General features: G+C 35.4%; 1 protein-coding gene across 2 annotated transcripts in view; it reads right to left on the reverse strand.

The window, feature by feature from the left end:
• Nucleotides 1–246: 246 nt before the first annotated feature.
• AHR (aryl hydrocarbon receptor) overlaps nucleotides 247–17770 on the reverse strand; it is a 57787-nt gene continuing 40263 nt past the window's right edge. For both annotated transcript variants that reach the window (XM_031590061.2, XM_090142721.1), the window contains exons 4-11: nucleotides 17072–17161; nucleotides 14775–14898; nucleotides 10490–10620; nucleotides 9418–9620; nucleotides 7651–7760; nucleotides 6654–6795; nucleotides 4568–5837; nucleotides 247–801 (exon numbers count right to left, since the gene is read on the reverse strand). In XM_031590061.2, coding sequence (XP_031445921.1) covers nucleotides 646–801; nucleotides 4568–5837; nucleotides 6654–6795; nucleotides 7651–7760; nucleotides 9418–9620; nucleotides 10490–10620; nucleotides 14775–14898; nucleotides 17072–17161 — 2226 coding nt within the window. In that variant the 3' untranslated portion in view covers nucleotides 247–645. The remainder of the gene's footprint in view (nucleotides 802–4567; nucleotides 5838–6653; nucleotides 6796–7650; nucleotides 7761–9417; nucleotides 9621–10489; nucleotides 10621–14774; nucleotides 14899–17071; nucleotides 17162–17770) is intronic.

Raw genomic sequence — 17770 nt, forward strand, 5'->3', positions numbered from 1 at the left:
AAACTGTGAGGCACTTAAGGTTGACAAGAAAAGGAGGAATGCAAGGGATCTGTTTCATAGAAAACCTGAAGTTGCATATCATATCCTTGTATTAAGCCTTCTATTAAAGTGCTAGAAATGGAGACTTAAAACAAAAGGATTTACATATAAAATAAGTGATTAAAGAGCTTAGTATGCATTAAATGAAGTGCTTTTGATTCTCATGAATTCAGAGCTTTTTAATTTTTAATTTTTTTTTTTTTTCATGAAGTCCGGAAATAATCCAAGTGTGAAATTATCTTTCTTGTGCCAATGATGCTATTTGTAAAGTGCCCAATTATTTTTCTAAATAACAAAACCATTTGCCTTATCTTATGTTGTATAGCATGACATAGTCTTTAGTACATATGTAATCCATATCACAATGACACAGTCAGTCTGATGGAAAACAGCACGTGCATACTTTTAAGTCAAGAGTTTTAATTCCACCTGCCACCCTAAAAAGTTAGGGTCTTGGATTACATATCCACCAGTACATAGTGCAATCAACCTTTTCAAAATCTAATTTAGCTGTTGAAGTCCAATGTTGAAAGACAGACTTATCAAGCTTTTCCTCAGAGCAGCCTGAAACCCAGACAAAATCACAGATGGAGCTCTAGATCTGAATTACATAAATCCACTAGATGCCAAATCTGGGAAGGATCTGGGCTCTGCTGGATGATGAACAGGTTGAAGATGTGTGGCAGTCTGTGAATTACTTATCACATCTAACTGAGAGGGATATGCTTCATTTACATTTCCTCCATTGAAACCATTTTGGAACTGGTGGGGAAAAAAAAAAAGAAGATAATATAAATGGTTAGTATGGAAAACTGATGCATTTTATCTTTTAGAATCTGCCTGAATGAACAGATTGGATAAGCCCATCTTAAAATACAATCAATAGCTTTAAAACTGTGTGTTAAACTAGGAGCTTAATCACCAGTTAAGCCTACCCTTGCTGAAGTTAGTGAGAGTCTTGCTTCAGGTGAAGGAAAGAAACATCATCGTTTTCTAAAGCATAATATAGTTTCCATTTGTAGAAAGCAAAGTCTGAGTATGTCTAAATTCCAAATCCAGCTGTTACATTTAAAAGCAACCTATTTACATAGATTCATGTCGGCAGTGGAATATAGATTTACAGCTCTTACAGGAATGCATATTCAGTCCTATTTGCTCACTGAAATGTACTGCATTCAATCCACAGGCTAAGCTATCATAGGGTGGGCTTTCTAACAAATGGTCTTCATATTGACACCAAATAATAGCAATGAATGGGTTTCATCAGTCTTGACATAATTGTTCATAGGATTATTTTAACCATATGATGCAATGCTTCCTGTCATGCTATGAAAAAATATTTTTTTTTTTTACAAAATACTCCATTCGTTCATGCAAAGAAAATAAAAATATTTCAAACATTTCCATTATCCCTTTGGGAGCAGCTTACATTGGAAGTATTTATTCATTCACTCAAGGTTTGTCATTAAAATGTACGTTATACATTCACTCATTCATCTATCAAAACAAGCTGGTTTTGTGGAAACTTCTTTTGTTCCTGCTGGGCAAACATGGAAATTTGATAAAACATGCACTTGTTCTTCTAAATTCTTAATGTCCAGACTACAGCTGTGTGAATTATGCTTTAAATCAAATATGCCGTGCTCATAAAGATAGAATAACATAAGCTAGAATAACTTCTGGAAGCAGACTTCAATGCTAATATGAGAAGTGCATTTATTAAAATAAAATTTCTAACAGAGTTCTCAGCACAGAACCAAGTAGTCACCATGTTTTCTCCTGTTTAGTAAAGGAACAGTGACCTTAAATATGCCATCAGTTTATCCAAGGCCTTTCTGCCCACTGAAACATTTTTGGTGATGGAGACTACACTGGCTATTTTCCTAATGTAAATGCATGAGTTCAATGAGTTACTGTTGGTATCACAGGTTAATCACAAGTTAGGCAGAAGATGAAGGCAGATAATCACAACAGACTCTTTCTAATCCCACTGTTTTTTTTTTGTATAGAAACCAGGAGGCTGAGGAAAGGACAGCAATCTGCACTGGCGGAGCTGTAGTCCACCCACTGTCCAACCTCCAGGTGACATGAGGAGGGCAGACTCAGTCCCCCACTCTGCCCAGCCCTGCTTTTGCTGCACCGCTGTAGCTCAGGAAGCGACACCTGCTATCCAGTTACTCACAGCCTTACTGCAATTACCAGTAGCCAGTAAAGTCAAACCTAATTTACTTATTATCATATGTAGTGATACATTCTTCCTACTTACAATAAATACAAGTGCTTTATTTGCAATCATGGCTTTGGTGCAGATGATGCTTCACAACACTACAACTTCAAGTGCAGCACCTATACTTCTAACTTACTACTTCCTATGAATGTGCTTATTTTAAAGTTCTACTATCTCCTCTGATAACTCTGCAGTACAAACATATGTAAATACTGGGTTGCTTTTCCTGCACCAAGGACAATTCTAGGTAAAATGAAAAGAAATTTTCTTTGTATTTAAACATTTTTCAACAACTTGCATAGTCTTATTTTGCACTCAGACCATAAAAATGCTAATTGGCAGATGAGAATAAAGGTCAAAACTAAGTACAGACTGAAGCAAAAGGATACAAAAGATGGTAGGTTTTTGTTTTGTTTTGTTTTTCTTTTGTTGTTTTGGGGGGTTTGGATTTTTCTGATGGTTTTTCATTTTTTTTTTTTTTTTTCGTTTGGTTTGGTTTTATTTGACCAGTATGAAGCAGTATGGTTGCAGAAGACCATGCTATTTGTTTTAGGCCAGGCAGTTTCTCCACCCGTAAGTTGTGGACCTACTAAGACTTGGAGATAGCTGTCAGCTAGCTACAATCACTCTTATGGAAACAGTGTAAGGGGAATAATTCTTTTTCATCTCATCAAGAGGTGTGTGACTCTTTTAAGCTATATGGACAAACATTCAGCAATTCTCTTCAGAGGTAAACAGGAGCTGACATGCAGAAGGGTAGCATCAATTCTTCATTAGGCATCCGCTTATGCAATGCTATCCAGATCCATAAAGCATGCATACATCATAGCAAAATGAGTGGAAATTGCCTCTGAACACTCTGACTAAGGCTACATTTTCACAAAAGGAGCCTTTGTTCATGCTTTTATGACAACCAAGTTAAAAGCAATGTTATTATGGCAGTACACTATTCCAGTAAATACAAAGTAGTAGGAACTCATTTAACATCTTTATTGTCATAGTCATATTTACTGTCTTAGTCATTAGTCAAACTTGGAATTATTTAGGTACTGGCTCATCAAAAGTTATATCAGCATAGCTTTTAGGAAAAAAACAATTTTTTAGCCCTGTTACAGGGGTGAACTTGGATGAAAAGGAAATGCTTTGCGTCCCTGTTATCAAGCACTATCTTGGATTAATAACACTGGCCACAGCTCTACAACAAACACTCAAGTACTGTGCAAGCCTGTGCCTGCAGCTTGTCAAAGAACTCTCATGATATTTCAGCCCTTGGACATTTTCTGAACTGCTTTAGTTAAACTTACGTAATTCAGTAATTAGATTTTTTCCACAAATTAAACAGTTTTAAGAACTGTATGTTTTGTAGTTGTATTATGCATACCAAAAACTGGGTATGTTCTACTTGCATTCCTCACTGATGGCTTGTGTAGGTTAAATGACAATTAATATTTTAATTTGGTGAATGCTTATACACACACAGAAGCATTTACAGGAGGATCACTACTTTACCACATAACCTCATTAGAGTAAAAAAAAAACCAAAAAACTGTGCCTCTGTACTCAAGCAGCATTAAAAGAAATAAAGACTATAAATTAAAAGACCTCAGCAATGGCTACGCAAAAATCAGGAACTGCTTTAACAACTAGACTTTCTTCTTCTTTTAATTTTAAAATTAATTTTACCCATGAAAAACTACACCTAAAATTGTATTTTGTGCTAGAGCAAGGCTTCTTTTCTTCTGCTTTTATTTCCACTTTCTGTAGAATAGTGTAAAAATGCAAAAAAAAAAAAGTCAATGTAATTATTTTCCCCCCTTTAGCCTTCAGCAGATTTAAACAGTAGCTTGAGGAACAAGCTGACTTTTCCTTACATCCAGACTACAACAATATCTAGATACTTTTCCAGACCCTTATAACATATTTCATGAAGACGAACCTGTCAGACAGTATTGCTCACATCATCCTGTTCCCCTAAAAACATACACAAATTCCAAGCTTTTGACCAACCTGCTTCTCCCTTCTCCCTTGCTCCCACTGGGAAAATTACTGGTAGGTACCACATACCAACTCACTAGTGCCAAAAAGAGCTACCAGGATGCAGATACAAATATACAAAGCCTTGATCGAATGCAACTCAGTTCAGTCTCATGAAAAGAATAAAAGCAAGGACATTCACTCACTGATAACCCACCAGCTTCAAACTCAGCGACTCAATTATGACAAACTGCACCCAGCAGCCATCCAAAACAACTAAAAATGTGATTCAAAACACAAGCAATGTGACAATGCTGTTTACCATACCTTGTTTAACAATGTTTGCTGATTTGCCATCATGGGATCATATTGCATTTGATCCATGCAGTTTGGCTGTGCTTCTTGTGTGCACTGGTACATAGAAACAGCACCTGCATAACATGTTTGGGGGGTTAGCATAACCGACTCAGAGTTTATCCCACAGTCAAGATTTTCAGGGACCTGCTGCAAACAACCAAGAAAATCCTCCAAGTTGGAAGAAGCAGAATAGGCTGATCTGTCAAGTCCTGCTATAGGGAATTCCATTTGGGAAAAGTTAGAAAGCTGTGGCATCATTGCTGTGGGTTGCTTGTACGGAACAAATTCTTGCCTGCATGCATAAGGTGAAGTGTTTACTTCTGATTTGTAAGAAAACTCAGCAGCCGTGGCTTGCATGCCAGGGAACGTGTATTGCTGGGGCTGCTGCTGTGAGCAAAGAGGCATGCTGGTGCCAGAGCTCCAATTTGTGAGCATCCCATTGACTTGCATGTGTTTCATTTTCTGACAGAGCTGATGCTGTTGCTGTTGTTGCTGCTGCTCCATGAGCTGTTTCTGATGCTGATGAATTTGATGCTGATCTAATTCTTGCTGTACCAAGCAACCGGCATTCTGGACCAGGGGCTGCTGCTGCTGGTTACAGCCCAAGTATAAGAAGTCAGACTTATTTAAGGAATCCTGCACATAAGTCAGGATTTCATCAGTTATGTCGATGTCCCCAATATCATCCATACCAGATAGTTCAGTTTTAAAAAACTCTTCATCCTGCTGAATACACTTTAGATCTTCAAAGTCAATACCCAGATTTTTCATGATGCTGTACAAATCATTTGTTTTGTTATCTTGAAAGAGCGCTGCACTGTCTTCAGGAAGTGGCACACTGCTGTCCTGGGAACACTCCATTAGTTCCTGCTTGAGAACATTGTGACTTCCAGCAGGTAGGAGACTATCTGTCCAGTCATTGCTAACAACACCACTCAGTTCATCCCTGCTGTCTGCAAAAAAGTTCCGCTCAAAGGAAAGTTTGTGTGATGCTGGAGGACAGAGATACACAGACTCATCTTGTCTTAACATGGCACCTAGAAGGGAATTTGGATCCACAGAATCCCCGTGTAATGTAGTTTTGCCTCCTTTTCCTGTGGTGGTTTTACTCCTTGGCTGAGAGGCATCTGATAAGCTGGACATGGGGAAAGTTACCTCATATAACACAGCCTCACCAGTGGCAAACATGAAGGGCAATTTCATGTTACGCTTCCGTAGATGTTCTGCTCCTTCTTCATCTCTGAAAATAAATCGTGTATATAGCATAATACTGCAGCACTCAACAGTTATACAGTAATCTTTTTGTCCCTTGGAATTTATATAAAAAAAATAAACAAATTATTCTATTGGAAGACATTTTTCAAATTCCTAGCTATTCCAGCTCAACTTGACTCAATGAGCCAAGAGGGAGATTATGAAATAAGGAGCTTATGGCTGTAATACGACCTTTATGTATTACATTTGTAATTAAATCTAGATAGCATACACTATTTTCTGTGTATTAGTAGCTGAAATGAATGTAAAGTGGCCTTTTACCATTTGTTGTGTTTTTCTTCACATAGCAAGTAAATGAATACTTCAACAGTGAAGCATTAATTTTCATCATTTTACAAACTCCTCTAGAAAAATTATTTTACCTATAATCCTAAATTCTTTATTATATTGAATTCAATTAAGCACCAAAAGACCTTAACATATATTTTTTGCTGTTTCCTCCACATAACTGCTGCTGGGATTTTTGATCCTTACTAATAAGCATTCTGAATTAAGTATACTTTAGATGGAATAACTTGGTATTTGCACTACTCTTACTATTTACATGAAATAAAAATGTCAAAGATCTCACACCTAAACAAGAACTATGCCATACAATTATTGAAATATCAAAATCCTTTCCAATGTTTGTTAGGAAATAAGGAATTTTTTCTTTTTTTCTTGGAGTACCAGATTTAAAGGACACTTATTTAAAAGTGAAGAACTACTTTCCGAATGTAAACAAGATCAATAAAAAATGTTCAGTTTCTGAAGAACACTGCTTTATACAATGACGACTCACGTAAGAGGTCTTTGCGTGGCAATGATGTAATCTGGTCTTCCATTTTTATAGACAAGGCGTGCATTTGCCTGTACCCAGGCCCACCGATTTTCTTTGGTTAGAAGCCTGAAGACAGTCATTCCACTCTCACCTGTCTTCATCACTAGAGTTAAAGAGTAAACATACTACTTACTGTCAAGTGAAGTAAAATAGGAAAATCTGGTTTGTCACAAAAGTAATCCCATTCTGCAAAGCAATGTAGTCTCACATCCTCAATCACCCATTTCTGTAAAGCACTAATAATGTATTCCTAGTGCAACAGGACAATCAATCACTTTTTAAAGTGTCTATTTTAAATTATTGGTAAAATAAAAGCAATGAAAGCCAAAATTACAAGTAATTGCAAGATATCCATAATATACAGGCAATGACATCCTGAATACAAGGAGACTAAAGAAACAAAACAGCTTTCTAGGCAAAAAAGCAACAAAATCTCACGAAGACATTTTTACACCTTCCAAAGACAAATATATTACAACTAACAACAAAATAAAGAAGTCCACCAAATAGTTATTTATCAAACATAGTACTCTTGCACACTGTTATCTAAAACAAATCAAGCCACCAGACTCAATAACAGAAATTTATAAGACACTAGCATACCAATTCTGAAATTCATCATAAAAATTTATCAAAAGAAAACATATTACTTCCTAATAAAAAAAGCAATCTTTGAAATATTCCCTAAGCCCAGAGAAACTTGCTGAATAGCAGAAATCAGGTTGAGCAGAGAAGGAAAAGAGCAAGATGTGACAGAAACTGAAATTTAGAACCAAGAAGACTCTAGATAGGGATATTAAATATATATTTTCATTGAGTATAAATTCTTACAAAGAGCAAAAGATCATGAACGGTATATTTTTTGTTAATGATGAGAGAAATTTAAGAGTACTTCAATGTTTTTACTGTGAATACATGACTTGATTTTTCATAGCCTTTCTTGAAGAATGGAGCTTACTTCGGACATGATTTTCAGCACAATAAAGCATATCAGCTGCATGAATGAACTGGTATCCTGTTCCTCTCATACACAGCTCTGCTTCAGTGTATCCCAAGACAATCTTTCCTCTGGAAGGTAAGAGCAAAAGATTGCAACATTGCTGATGAACCATCTCACTGAACAAATGCCAGGCAAGATAATTATGGCTAGAACATTTTAGACGTAAATGTTACCTACATTTTGCTGCAATATCAGTTGTATGCAGAAACATGAGTGTTCTAATAAAAAATGCAGTTAACAAATCATAAAATTTTTACCAGTTGGCTTCAGTGACTAGAAACAGGTTTGCAAAATTGTTAGATCATTAAATAAAGATGCATATTACAGTTCAGCTACACTCCTAAATTCCAAACTTTGAACAAATGACTATACCACTCACCATATACTTTTACAACAGCCAGCTCCCATTTGTTTCAATGAAATACACTTTCTACTAGGCCTCATCTCATTGCATTTACCTATTTTTACTTCTTGCATGTAGTATTAAGTAGGGGCCTAACTTTAATTATGCAAAGCTGTAGAGTTTATTATTTGCAATTTTTCAAAATTATTAAAAAATAAAGTGCATCTCTGAACTACACCCTTTTGTTACTGAATGGTTCAAGGCCTTGGGCTTGTATTTAAGCTTTCCAAGAGCTACATCACAGAAGTACAGGCAATAGCTGTCAGGATTAACCATGAAAAAAACACAATACTTTACTGCACATCAGGGAGATGGAGAACTTTAAAGAAGTTATGAGAGTGCAATGAGATGCATAGAAAGATCTAGAAAAAATGAAGTAATAAAGAGTAGGAAATGGGATGTGTGGTGATTCAAAGGTAGAAAAGAATGGAAAAAAAATAGGAAACAGGAACAATAACTGAACTGTAAAACATGACAAAAATTGAAGGCTTCCAGCAATGTATAATGAAAATAAAAAGAGAGAAAATTAAAAGCTTGAATTAACACTTTGTTATCAACTCTCACTTGTAGCACCTCAGAGAACTCAAGAAAAGTATTTTGGTTTATCAGTACAAATAATATTGAATAATTCAACTCTAAGTTATTCCCTAAGTATGAACATAGGAAATATTCCACCAGAAATGACTCCGAAAACTCAGCATTATCAGTCAAAAATAGGAGGAAGGGAAGAAGGAAACATTTTTCTTTCGTATAAGAAATCACCTCAGTGGGCTTTGTGCTATGATGATACGTAGTTACCTTGTGTTGATCTACCAATGCAAAAGCTTTCCCAGTTTTCAAAAAGGAAAAAAAGAAGTGTTTGGAACCAGGTTAAAGTCACAGTATAAAAAATTGACTTAATTTGTAGTGAATAACATTTCAACTGCATTTCACATCTATCTGAACAGAACAACATACAAAGAGCCAAAAAGAAACACTTATCCTATCATTTCTAAAACCAGGCTTCAACCAGCTGAAACGAAATTCTTCTTCTTCTCCAATTTATTAGTATATTATGTGTTATTGCAGATTAAATGAGACTGGTGTTTGTCTTTTTTTTTTTTTTTAACTTTTTTAAAAGATTGAGAGTAAAAAACCAACATGTCTTTCCAGAAAGCACACCAAGTAAACTTCACTTCTCTATGTACTATCATGGCTGTAAAGAAAAACAATAACAAATTCTAACTCAGTATTGAATGAAATACTAACTAGCTTTACATTTTAAAGCCATACTTGAAACTCATCAGCAAATAGGGGAACGCTATGCAGAATAATTTACTTACTTTGCATCACAGCCAATAGGTGTGAAATCCAGTTTGTGTTTTGTTCTGAAGATGAAGTTTTTGGTTCGTATCTCAAGGATGGAAGGTGGTTGCAGGGGAGTAGCTACTGCAAACAGAGCCAGCTGAGGAGACAATGCAGTACCATCCTTCCCTTTCTTGTTTTGTCCGTGGAGAAACTTTAATCGTCCTTGAAAATTCATAGCCTTAGGATTATGAAAAAGTAATTGTTACAGGTTGGAGATATTTAAGATGTGGATATTTCTGTTGCTAAATAAAATATATAATTGAGGTTTTCTTTAGACCCATCAGATTCAAGTTTTATAGCATGGCATACACAAAAGTTAGATAGTAAGTTCTGAGTACTATTGTTACTATTGTTATTCCTCTTAACATACAACTTAAAGATATATGAATTAATATACTTACTAAAAAAAAGAACTAGTGGGATGTTCTGTGAAATAAATACATAGAAAAGCAAATGTCCTTTGAGATTTTAAAATTTCTAATGAACACAGTATTATACAAATTTGCAATTAATATAACTTTTCATTTATTTCAGTCATTAGCACATTATATGCAATTATTTACAATTGCAAAAATCTTATATAAGCAATTCTATTTGTACAAAGTCACTTAGATGACAAACTCACATATTTCATTCAAAATCCACGGTATTGAAAACAAAGAGTATACAGAAAAAAGAGCAAGTGCAGTAAAGGAAAGCCATAGTTCTGTTGATTACTGTAACTCTATAATTTCTTTCATTTCAAGATACTCAACTGAAATAATCTTTGCGGTGGTTTGTAATTCACAAACCATGTAGTGCCCCACAAAAAATTACTCACACTTGACATAGAAAACTAAGCCATAAAAAATGAGAGAATTTGCCCCTAGTTGCAACATGCTAAATGGGAACCTAGAAATACAGTCTTTGTCATTTAGTGTCACTAACTGAAATATACTGGGTCAAACCCTCACATATCAACAGTAACTGTAATGAAATGCAGCACATATTGTAGGCACAGTGTAGATTCAAGCACGCGTGGAAGTTTTTACATAACTCCAAACTCACCAGAAACCCAGATGAGTTATCCAGGAGACATCGTAATCTGCAGATGAAATTCCTTTCCATAAAGGAAGAATTCTCTGGAGGAAGTTGGTCTGGGTTATAATAGTTTGCTGGCTGTGAAAAGCCATTATCTCCTACAGGAAAGGATTATTTATAATGATTATTTTTAGAAGAACACCTAGTGAAGGCTATCTATAACAAATCATCTTCCGCCTCATAAACAAAGCCTTAGGTCACAACCTCAAGAACAATGTAAACTGGAAACATCCTCAGAACTTATATCAATTACAGCACTAGGTTAAGTATCACTTCTTCTAACTGGATTACAGTTTAAAGGCTACAGTATTTTAAAACTGCAAACAATTTAAAATTGAAAACAACCAAAAAAAACCCAGCAAACAAACAAAAAACCCACATTATTTTAATTGATTAATTAACTGATTCTGAATCAGTTGCAGAGAGCAGATCTGCTAGAGAATATAGACCCATTGCTATAATGACAGATCTTCCACTGTGAAGTAGACATTCAGTAACAGTAACTCCTAAGAACTGATTATTCAAATGCTCAGTAAATGGTATCAAGCTGTGAAGCTATTGCTCTCCAGACACTCAGCTGAAAGCTGTTGGGAGCAATAAATGAAGAGGCAACTTTAGAGGATCTCTATAATAAATCAATCTGAGCACCTTTTGTATTAGATGCCAAAAAATAAAATAATAAAATAAAATAAAATAAAAATTAGTAGTATTTCATGACTAAACAGTGAAAATATTTCTTCAGGACAGTGCTGATCAACAAAATGTCATAGTTACTCCTCCAAAGCTCCAGAATCTGGAATTCTCCTGCTTAAAATGAATAATAATAAAAAAAATAATAAAACAAATGACAATCACATGACTAACCACTAGGATTAACAACCTGATTAGTCTTCTGCCACTTTAGGATAAGCATGTGCTGCCAAGTGGCATTTAGGAAACAGACTTAAACATTTGGAATATAAAGTAAAAACAGAAGGCAGATCAATAAACTGCTGATAGAATACATATGTTCTGTATGAGGCCACATAGAGACATCAGAGAAAGTCTACTCAAAGCAAATTTAGCAAAGCAATCTTGTTTACAATACACATTAGAATTAAAAAAAAAAAGCCTAAGAAAGCTCATTCCTGAGTAATTCATAAACATACACAAATTATGAAAAAAAAACAGTGTAAAGCATTGCTTTAAGAGTGCTGTATCTCCATAATTTTTAAATTAGTCCATATACTCTGAGAGAACAGTTTACCATGCACGTACAAACACCACTACTGCAGAAAGATCCTGAATTGACCTTCTAGACTTTGAGACAGATTCAGAGATTGTATGCCACTTGCTCACCCACCACACTATGTTCTCTGAAACACAATTCCGTCTTTTCGACAGCTGGAAAAGCTTACAGACAGGCTACGTGTTTGGTACAATGACAGATCCATCACGACCAACTGCCCATTCAGTTTAATCTCTTGTTAACTCAAGGGACTGAATTGGAGACATATGACATCGTTGATGTGCTCAAGCAAGAGGCCTTGCAAACTAAAGGCAGTATAAATCTAACAGGAACGCTGAGTCACCCAGCTCACTAGACAACAGCATTAGGAGACTCCATTTTCTTCTTAAAAGAACAACTGTGCAAGCTCAATTTTTGATGAACAGACCTCAAGTCAAGGAGGAAAAAAAAAAAAGAGCCTTAGTTGATAAAGCAAAGGAGAGGGGAAACCGTGGAATCACAGCCATAAGCAGAACTGTATGTTAGCCAAGGTCATTATTATGAGCTGAGCTGATCCTACAGATAGGGACATTCAGATTCAAGATAGTAGCCACCTGACTTTGATATTAGAAAAAAACAAACCCAAATTCCTCTGTCACATGGACAGCTCTCAGCAGGTAAAAGCAAACTTACTTCCTTACATCCTACTGCTGCAGATTTTTTTGTTTCATTTTTTCTTTTTGAATTGCTTAATTGCAGGTGAGAATTTTCAACACTTTTGTATCTGAGGCATTGTTTCTCCAAGAGGTGCTGAAATGAATCAGATGCTCTCCAAAGAAGCAAGCAAGGATAGTGAAGAAAAGGGCAAGAAACAGTTTGTAAATTTCAGCTCACTTTTCAAGAATACCAACTCTGACAGCCCTGAAAATCTCTGCAAACACATTAGTTAAGGTTTTCTCTAAATAGTTAATGCACTGCATTTATCAGTACTGATATTTCACAAGTATCAGCATGAAGTAAGCCCTTAATACATATTTTCTTCTAAGTATTCCTAATATTTGTGTCCCTTTGCTATTGCCAGGATCAGCTACAACTGAGGAAGGTGTCAGCTAGTGAGGCAGAAATACTACAGTCCATTTGAGAAAGTTAATGCCCTGAAGCAGATATTTGGGACTGAAAAACTAGAATCTTGCAAACTTATCTGAGTCAGGGCTGGGAAGCATGTCTTGGAGGCCCAGGAACAGCTGAGGAAACCCGTGGTCTAGCAGCATACCAGAGCACTGAGAAGCAACCAGGCTAAGCTAACTGGAGCATAATTAGTTCCCAGACTGAGACTGGAATCCGTGATTAAGCCTGAGCCCAATTATAACATATCTATAAATATCTACATAATGTTTGCTGGATGCATTTAAAAGGAAGCAGATTAAAATTAACAAAAATGGGTGGTTCCTTATGATCATAGCATTTATCCTTTGTTATGAATCTACATTCAGTTTAAAAATCCTCAACATCCAAACACTTTCCACTATTTGAGGCATGAAAATAATTCAGCAGCTTTTAGTAAGCTAGTAACACAAGGTACAAAACATACTTTTGTTTGTAATCCTGCTCAGCATTTGCAATACTTCCATTGCTCAGTAAAATCTGATGCTAAGTCAGGCTGGTATCACAGTATTCAAACACCACCTTTTCATACTGAGGTAAATAGAAATCCATCACACAAAGACATAACTTCTGAGTGGCAGCAGCTGTTTCCTACACTAAATTGCAATATTAATTAATTGTGTAGAATGTTTTCCATTGGATTTTGTGTAGATCGATCCACTGATAATGTAAGTGTTGTCCACTAAATGAGGAACTGAAATATGCTTAGCTCTGTGCCAAACAAATAGCATCAGCTGTTTTTTTTTTTTGTTTTGTTTTGTTTTTAAGATTTCTCTGTCAAATCATGGCCTTTCTCAACTATAAAACAGTAAATGTGTAATTGTTAAGGGTTTCAAATTGCTTTAAGAATGGTTAATTTATTAAAACAACTACTTTTTTCTGGATTAAAAATACCTATGATCAAATAGTAACATATATATTTAAACAACTGTTGTGCAAAACGAAGTATTACAATGGTCTCAACAGTTTTGTCATCATTGTCAAGCAGAATAACACTTATCACATGGCACGTAGTTACCCGTAAAAACATCTCTGCTTTAATCTGCATGCAACATATTTTTTTTCCTCAAAGGTTTCCCAATATTGCAGGTCAAATAAGGATCAGTCATGATAACATATGGCAATCTAAAACTAATATGCATAATTCTTGGTTGTAAAGGCACATTTATATCATCTTTCTTTCCCAAGAGAAGCAGTGATTTACATAGTAGCACATGTAGCATAGTAACAGACGTGGACAAGCAAAACTTTTCCACAACCAGGAAAGCACTACTCCATAACACCATAACACTTTAACTAGTATTAGTCATGGAATATATCTACCAGCCTGAAGTGCTTTAAGAAGCACTTCAGCAGACCTATTGTCTGCTGGCCATCTTAAGCTAATAAATTTGGTGTCGTAATCTGTTATCAGGAATAGTAGATGTGAAAGGGAGAACTTTACTGCAGAGAAATTCCCATTCATACAGTGATTAAGTATAAGGTATAACTGAGCATGAACAAAGAAGAAAAACCCCCACAACTTTTTTACATTTATTATACCACCAAGAGAAATTGCCCTATTCTTGCTGTTTGCAACACAAACTTGTTCAATCAACTGCTTTGCTATTTTCCATGGCAAGTAAATCAAACAAGATATTCAGTAATTCTTGCTCCAAATTAAAGTATTTCACTATAGAGCAAAATTAGTATGCTTGTGATGCTGTGCTATAAATAGCAGTGCTTATTTAAAATGCAAAAAGAGCACTTTTATATTGTTGGCTGAATTATCCATAAAATTCAAGTAAATTTAAAAGTCACTATTCCTTCCTTTGCTCATAGAAAAGGATCTTTTAGAAAATTACTCTGAGAAGTAAACATGAAAGTTAGTTATGTTCTCACCTTGCACACTTGGTCCAGAATCTGAAGACTGGGCAGGATTTAGTGCCCAGTGTAGCTGACGTTGAAACTCAGGTCTGTCTTCAGTGTGAATCAATTCAAATACACTCTGGTGTATAATATCAGACTACATACAAAAAGGAAGAAGGAAGGAAATAAAGAATATAAAACTTCACTGACAATGGAAGTTGTCTGGTTGTCAACATTGCTACTGGCACAATGGAATAATCTTTGCTCAGGAATAAAAACATACATTTGCATGCAAATAGGAAAACTTCATGAAACACTTTTTGGCAGCATAGAGAAGTAATCAGCCATGCCCATGACTACAAATATGTAAAGTAATAATAAAAGTATTACTTCACGACAACAACAAAAAACCCAACACCAACAGTTTCTTTTTCTTTTTTTTTTTTTAAACCTGTTTTTACCTAGAAGCCTAGAACTGTTACGCTTATGTTTTGTTTAAATCATTTCCTCCAACATATCGCTAAATAAAATACTTGCCAGCTGGTTCTTTGACCTGGCCCATTCTAGGTGCTCCAGGAATACAAAAGACACTGAAGACCATAGAACTTCCAAAACTAAGCCAAGCAGATTTTGAACACTAGTTCAAAGTCTTATCAGTCCTTAAGAACGCATTAAAATCAGTAATTGTTAAGATCCTGTATCACCACCATTTGTGTGGTTAGGAGTACGACCTAAATGACAAAGTTACAACATCAAGGATCAATTGTCAAAAGCAATTAAAGGAGAAAAGACAACTATAATGAGAAAAATTCCACCTACAGTATCCAATAGAAATCTAAGTCAACTGAGAGGAATTAAACTGCTTGTTTTCTACATAAATCAAAAATCCAGCCATTTTATAAACACAAAATATTTTAAAATAAAACACAGATCTAAGAAAATTAAGATGAGTTGGCAAAAGTAGAACTCAAATTTTGCCCTGATAAATTTCAAAGAAGAATCAATATTTTCCAGAAAAGATTGCCAGAAATGCAAATTTTTAAACCTTCAAGACTTCTAAATCATGTATATGACTTATTGGCACTACTATACAAACTTTATACACAATCTTTTTTTTCCAAGCATTTTTCTTCATTTTCCAACACTGAAACAATTTGTAACTTAAGTAATAATAATGTTTTGCTTGGAATGTTTTCTTTTACACAAACATTCCACAAACGCTTATCAGTTAGCTAAATTTGTAGACCAAGTAGAGTTTTTCTCTATTTTTAGGCATCAATTGAATTTATCATTGTCCAGTACTCAACAGATGTGAAAATAAATATAACCTGATAACTATGTGGAAATATTTCACCACAGAAGCACAGTAAACACAAGTGTGTTTTGCAGAGATGTAGCTCGTGGCTGAACAAGACAGTCATTTGTAATTCAGCATATTTAAAAAAAAAACAAAAAACTGATGTCACAGCAGAAAATTATTCAGTTTATGTACCACTGTATTTATTATTAAGCTAGATTTAATTGTTGTCATCTATGCAATACTCAGTAATTCCAGTGGAGTCTCCGACATCATCCAGAAAAGGGCTACTGGCTAAGAGGAATTCTGTATGCAGGAAGAAGAAAGGGGCAGAATTGCCAAAGCCAGCATCACTGGACCATCTTTGGATCAATCTGTTCATTGATCCACCTAACTCCCACACGGAGATAAGAACCAGCACAGCTTAATATAAACTAATCCCAGGAGATGCATTACGTACAGAACATGTGACCTTTGGATCTTGGCCTTTACTATTTTGGTACATGTTTTGCAAGGCCATACATGATCTTCATGATAAATTATAATTAACAAATGCTTGTTTTAAATTAATAAATGAGTGGGAAGGAATGGAGAGAAACAGTGAACTAAAAAACCTAAAATTACTAAAATCGTTGAATAGATACTTAAGAAAGCCTCAGAGCATATGGACTTAATCTTTATATGAAAGGTTTCCATTAAAATAATTACCTTCCCACTGAATTATGTCTCATTCAGCATCATAAACTGGGTAACACCACAGTATAAATTTCAAACAGTTGTTCCAGTAAAGACTAATTAAGTGTGAAAATTTCCTATCTTGCCTAACAGCTTTGGAAATGGTATTCCTGTTGTGCTTGGCTTGAGATTCCATTTTGGCTACATGAGCTGATAGAAAAGTAACACAATTTCAAAGTAATCCAACTCAGAATATCTGACTGTGAATTTTATCATACAATCAGACCCTAAACATGGTGCACTCAGAAACTAACAAAAATTTCTGAAACAAACAAAAAAAAAGCCAACAAAATCTTACTTGTTGGAAACCCAGGTAGTCTTGGATAGTAGATGAGACGTAAAAAACCAGAGCGTCTGCCGTCACAACTAATACAAATCCATTTAATGCCTGGGAAAGAAATACATCAATGTCAGCTTTCAGACAACTTTCCAGATAATAACTGTGGCTCTAATTTTACCTATACTCTAGTGTCACAATAAATTGTGAAGAATGCAAGAACATACCATTATCTTACGGCATAAACACAAGGATTCATCACCACCTCTCTCTAAAGTACACATGACGCAATAAAGAAAACCGCATCTAAGGAAGAAAAATGTTCTGGAAAATTCCAGGAAATGAGTCAAGGGAGAAGCAAAAACTTGTTGATGACTTGTTTACTCCTGATTGTCGGAGCTGAGGGGCAGCAGCATGAAGAGCTATAGGCTTATCTAGTAACAACCCCAGTTTACAATGCTTGCACAGTTCAAGCCTTCGGGACACGCAAAAGCCTGCAGTACAAAAGGGAGAAACATCACAAACTGATTCCCAAAATCTCTTCTATTCATAGCACAGACAGGCCTAAGTGGACAGGAAATCAAATGATCAAGAGTCCCTGTATAGCCCAACAAACATTTTATAGCTTACTTAAAATAGAAGACCTCTGCACAAGCTGACTGTTGCAAGCAAACAATGTTTTCGAAGAGATTTCCCCCTCCATGTAGAAGCAGACTGAGT

This window comes from Phasianus colchicus, chromosome 6 (assembly GCF_987193195.1).
Source record: "Phasianus colchicus chromosome 6, bPhaCol1.hap1.1, whole genome shotgun sequence".
NCBI classification, from domain to species: Eukaryota; Metazoa; Chordata; class Aves; order Galliformes; family Phasianidae; genus Phasianus; species Phasianus colchicus.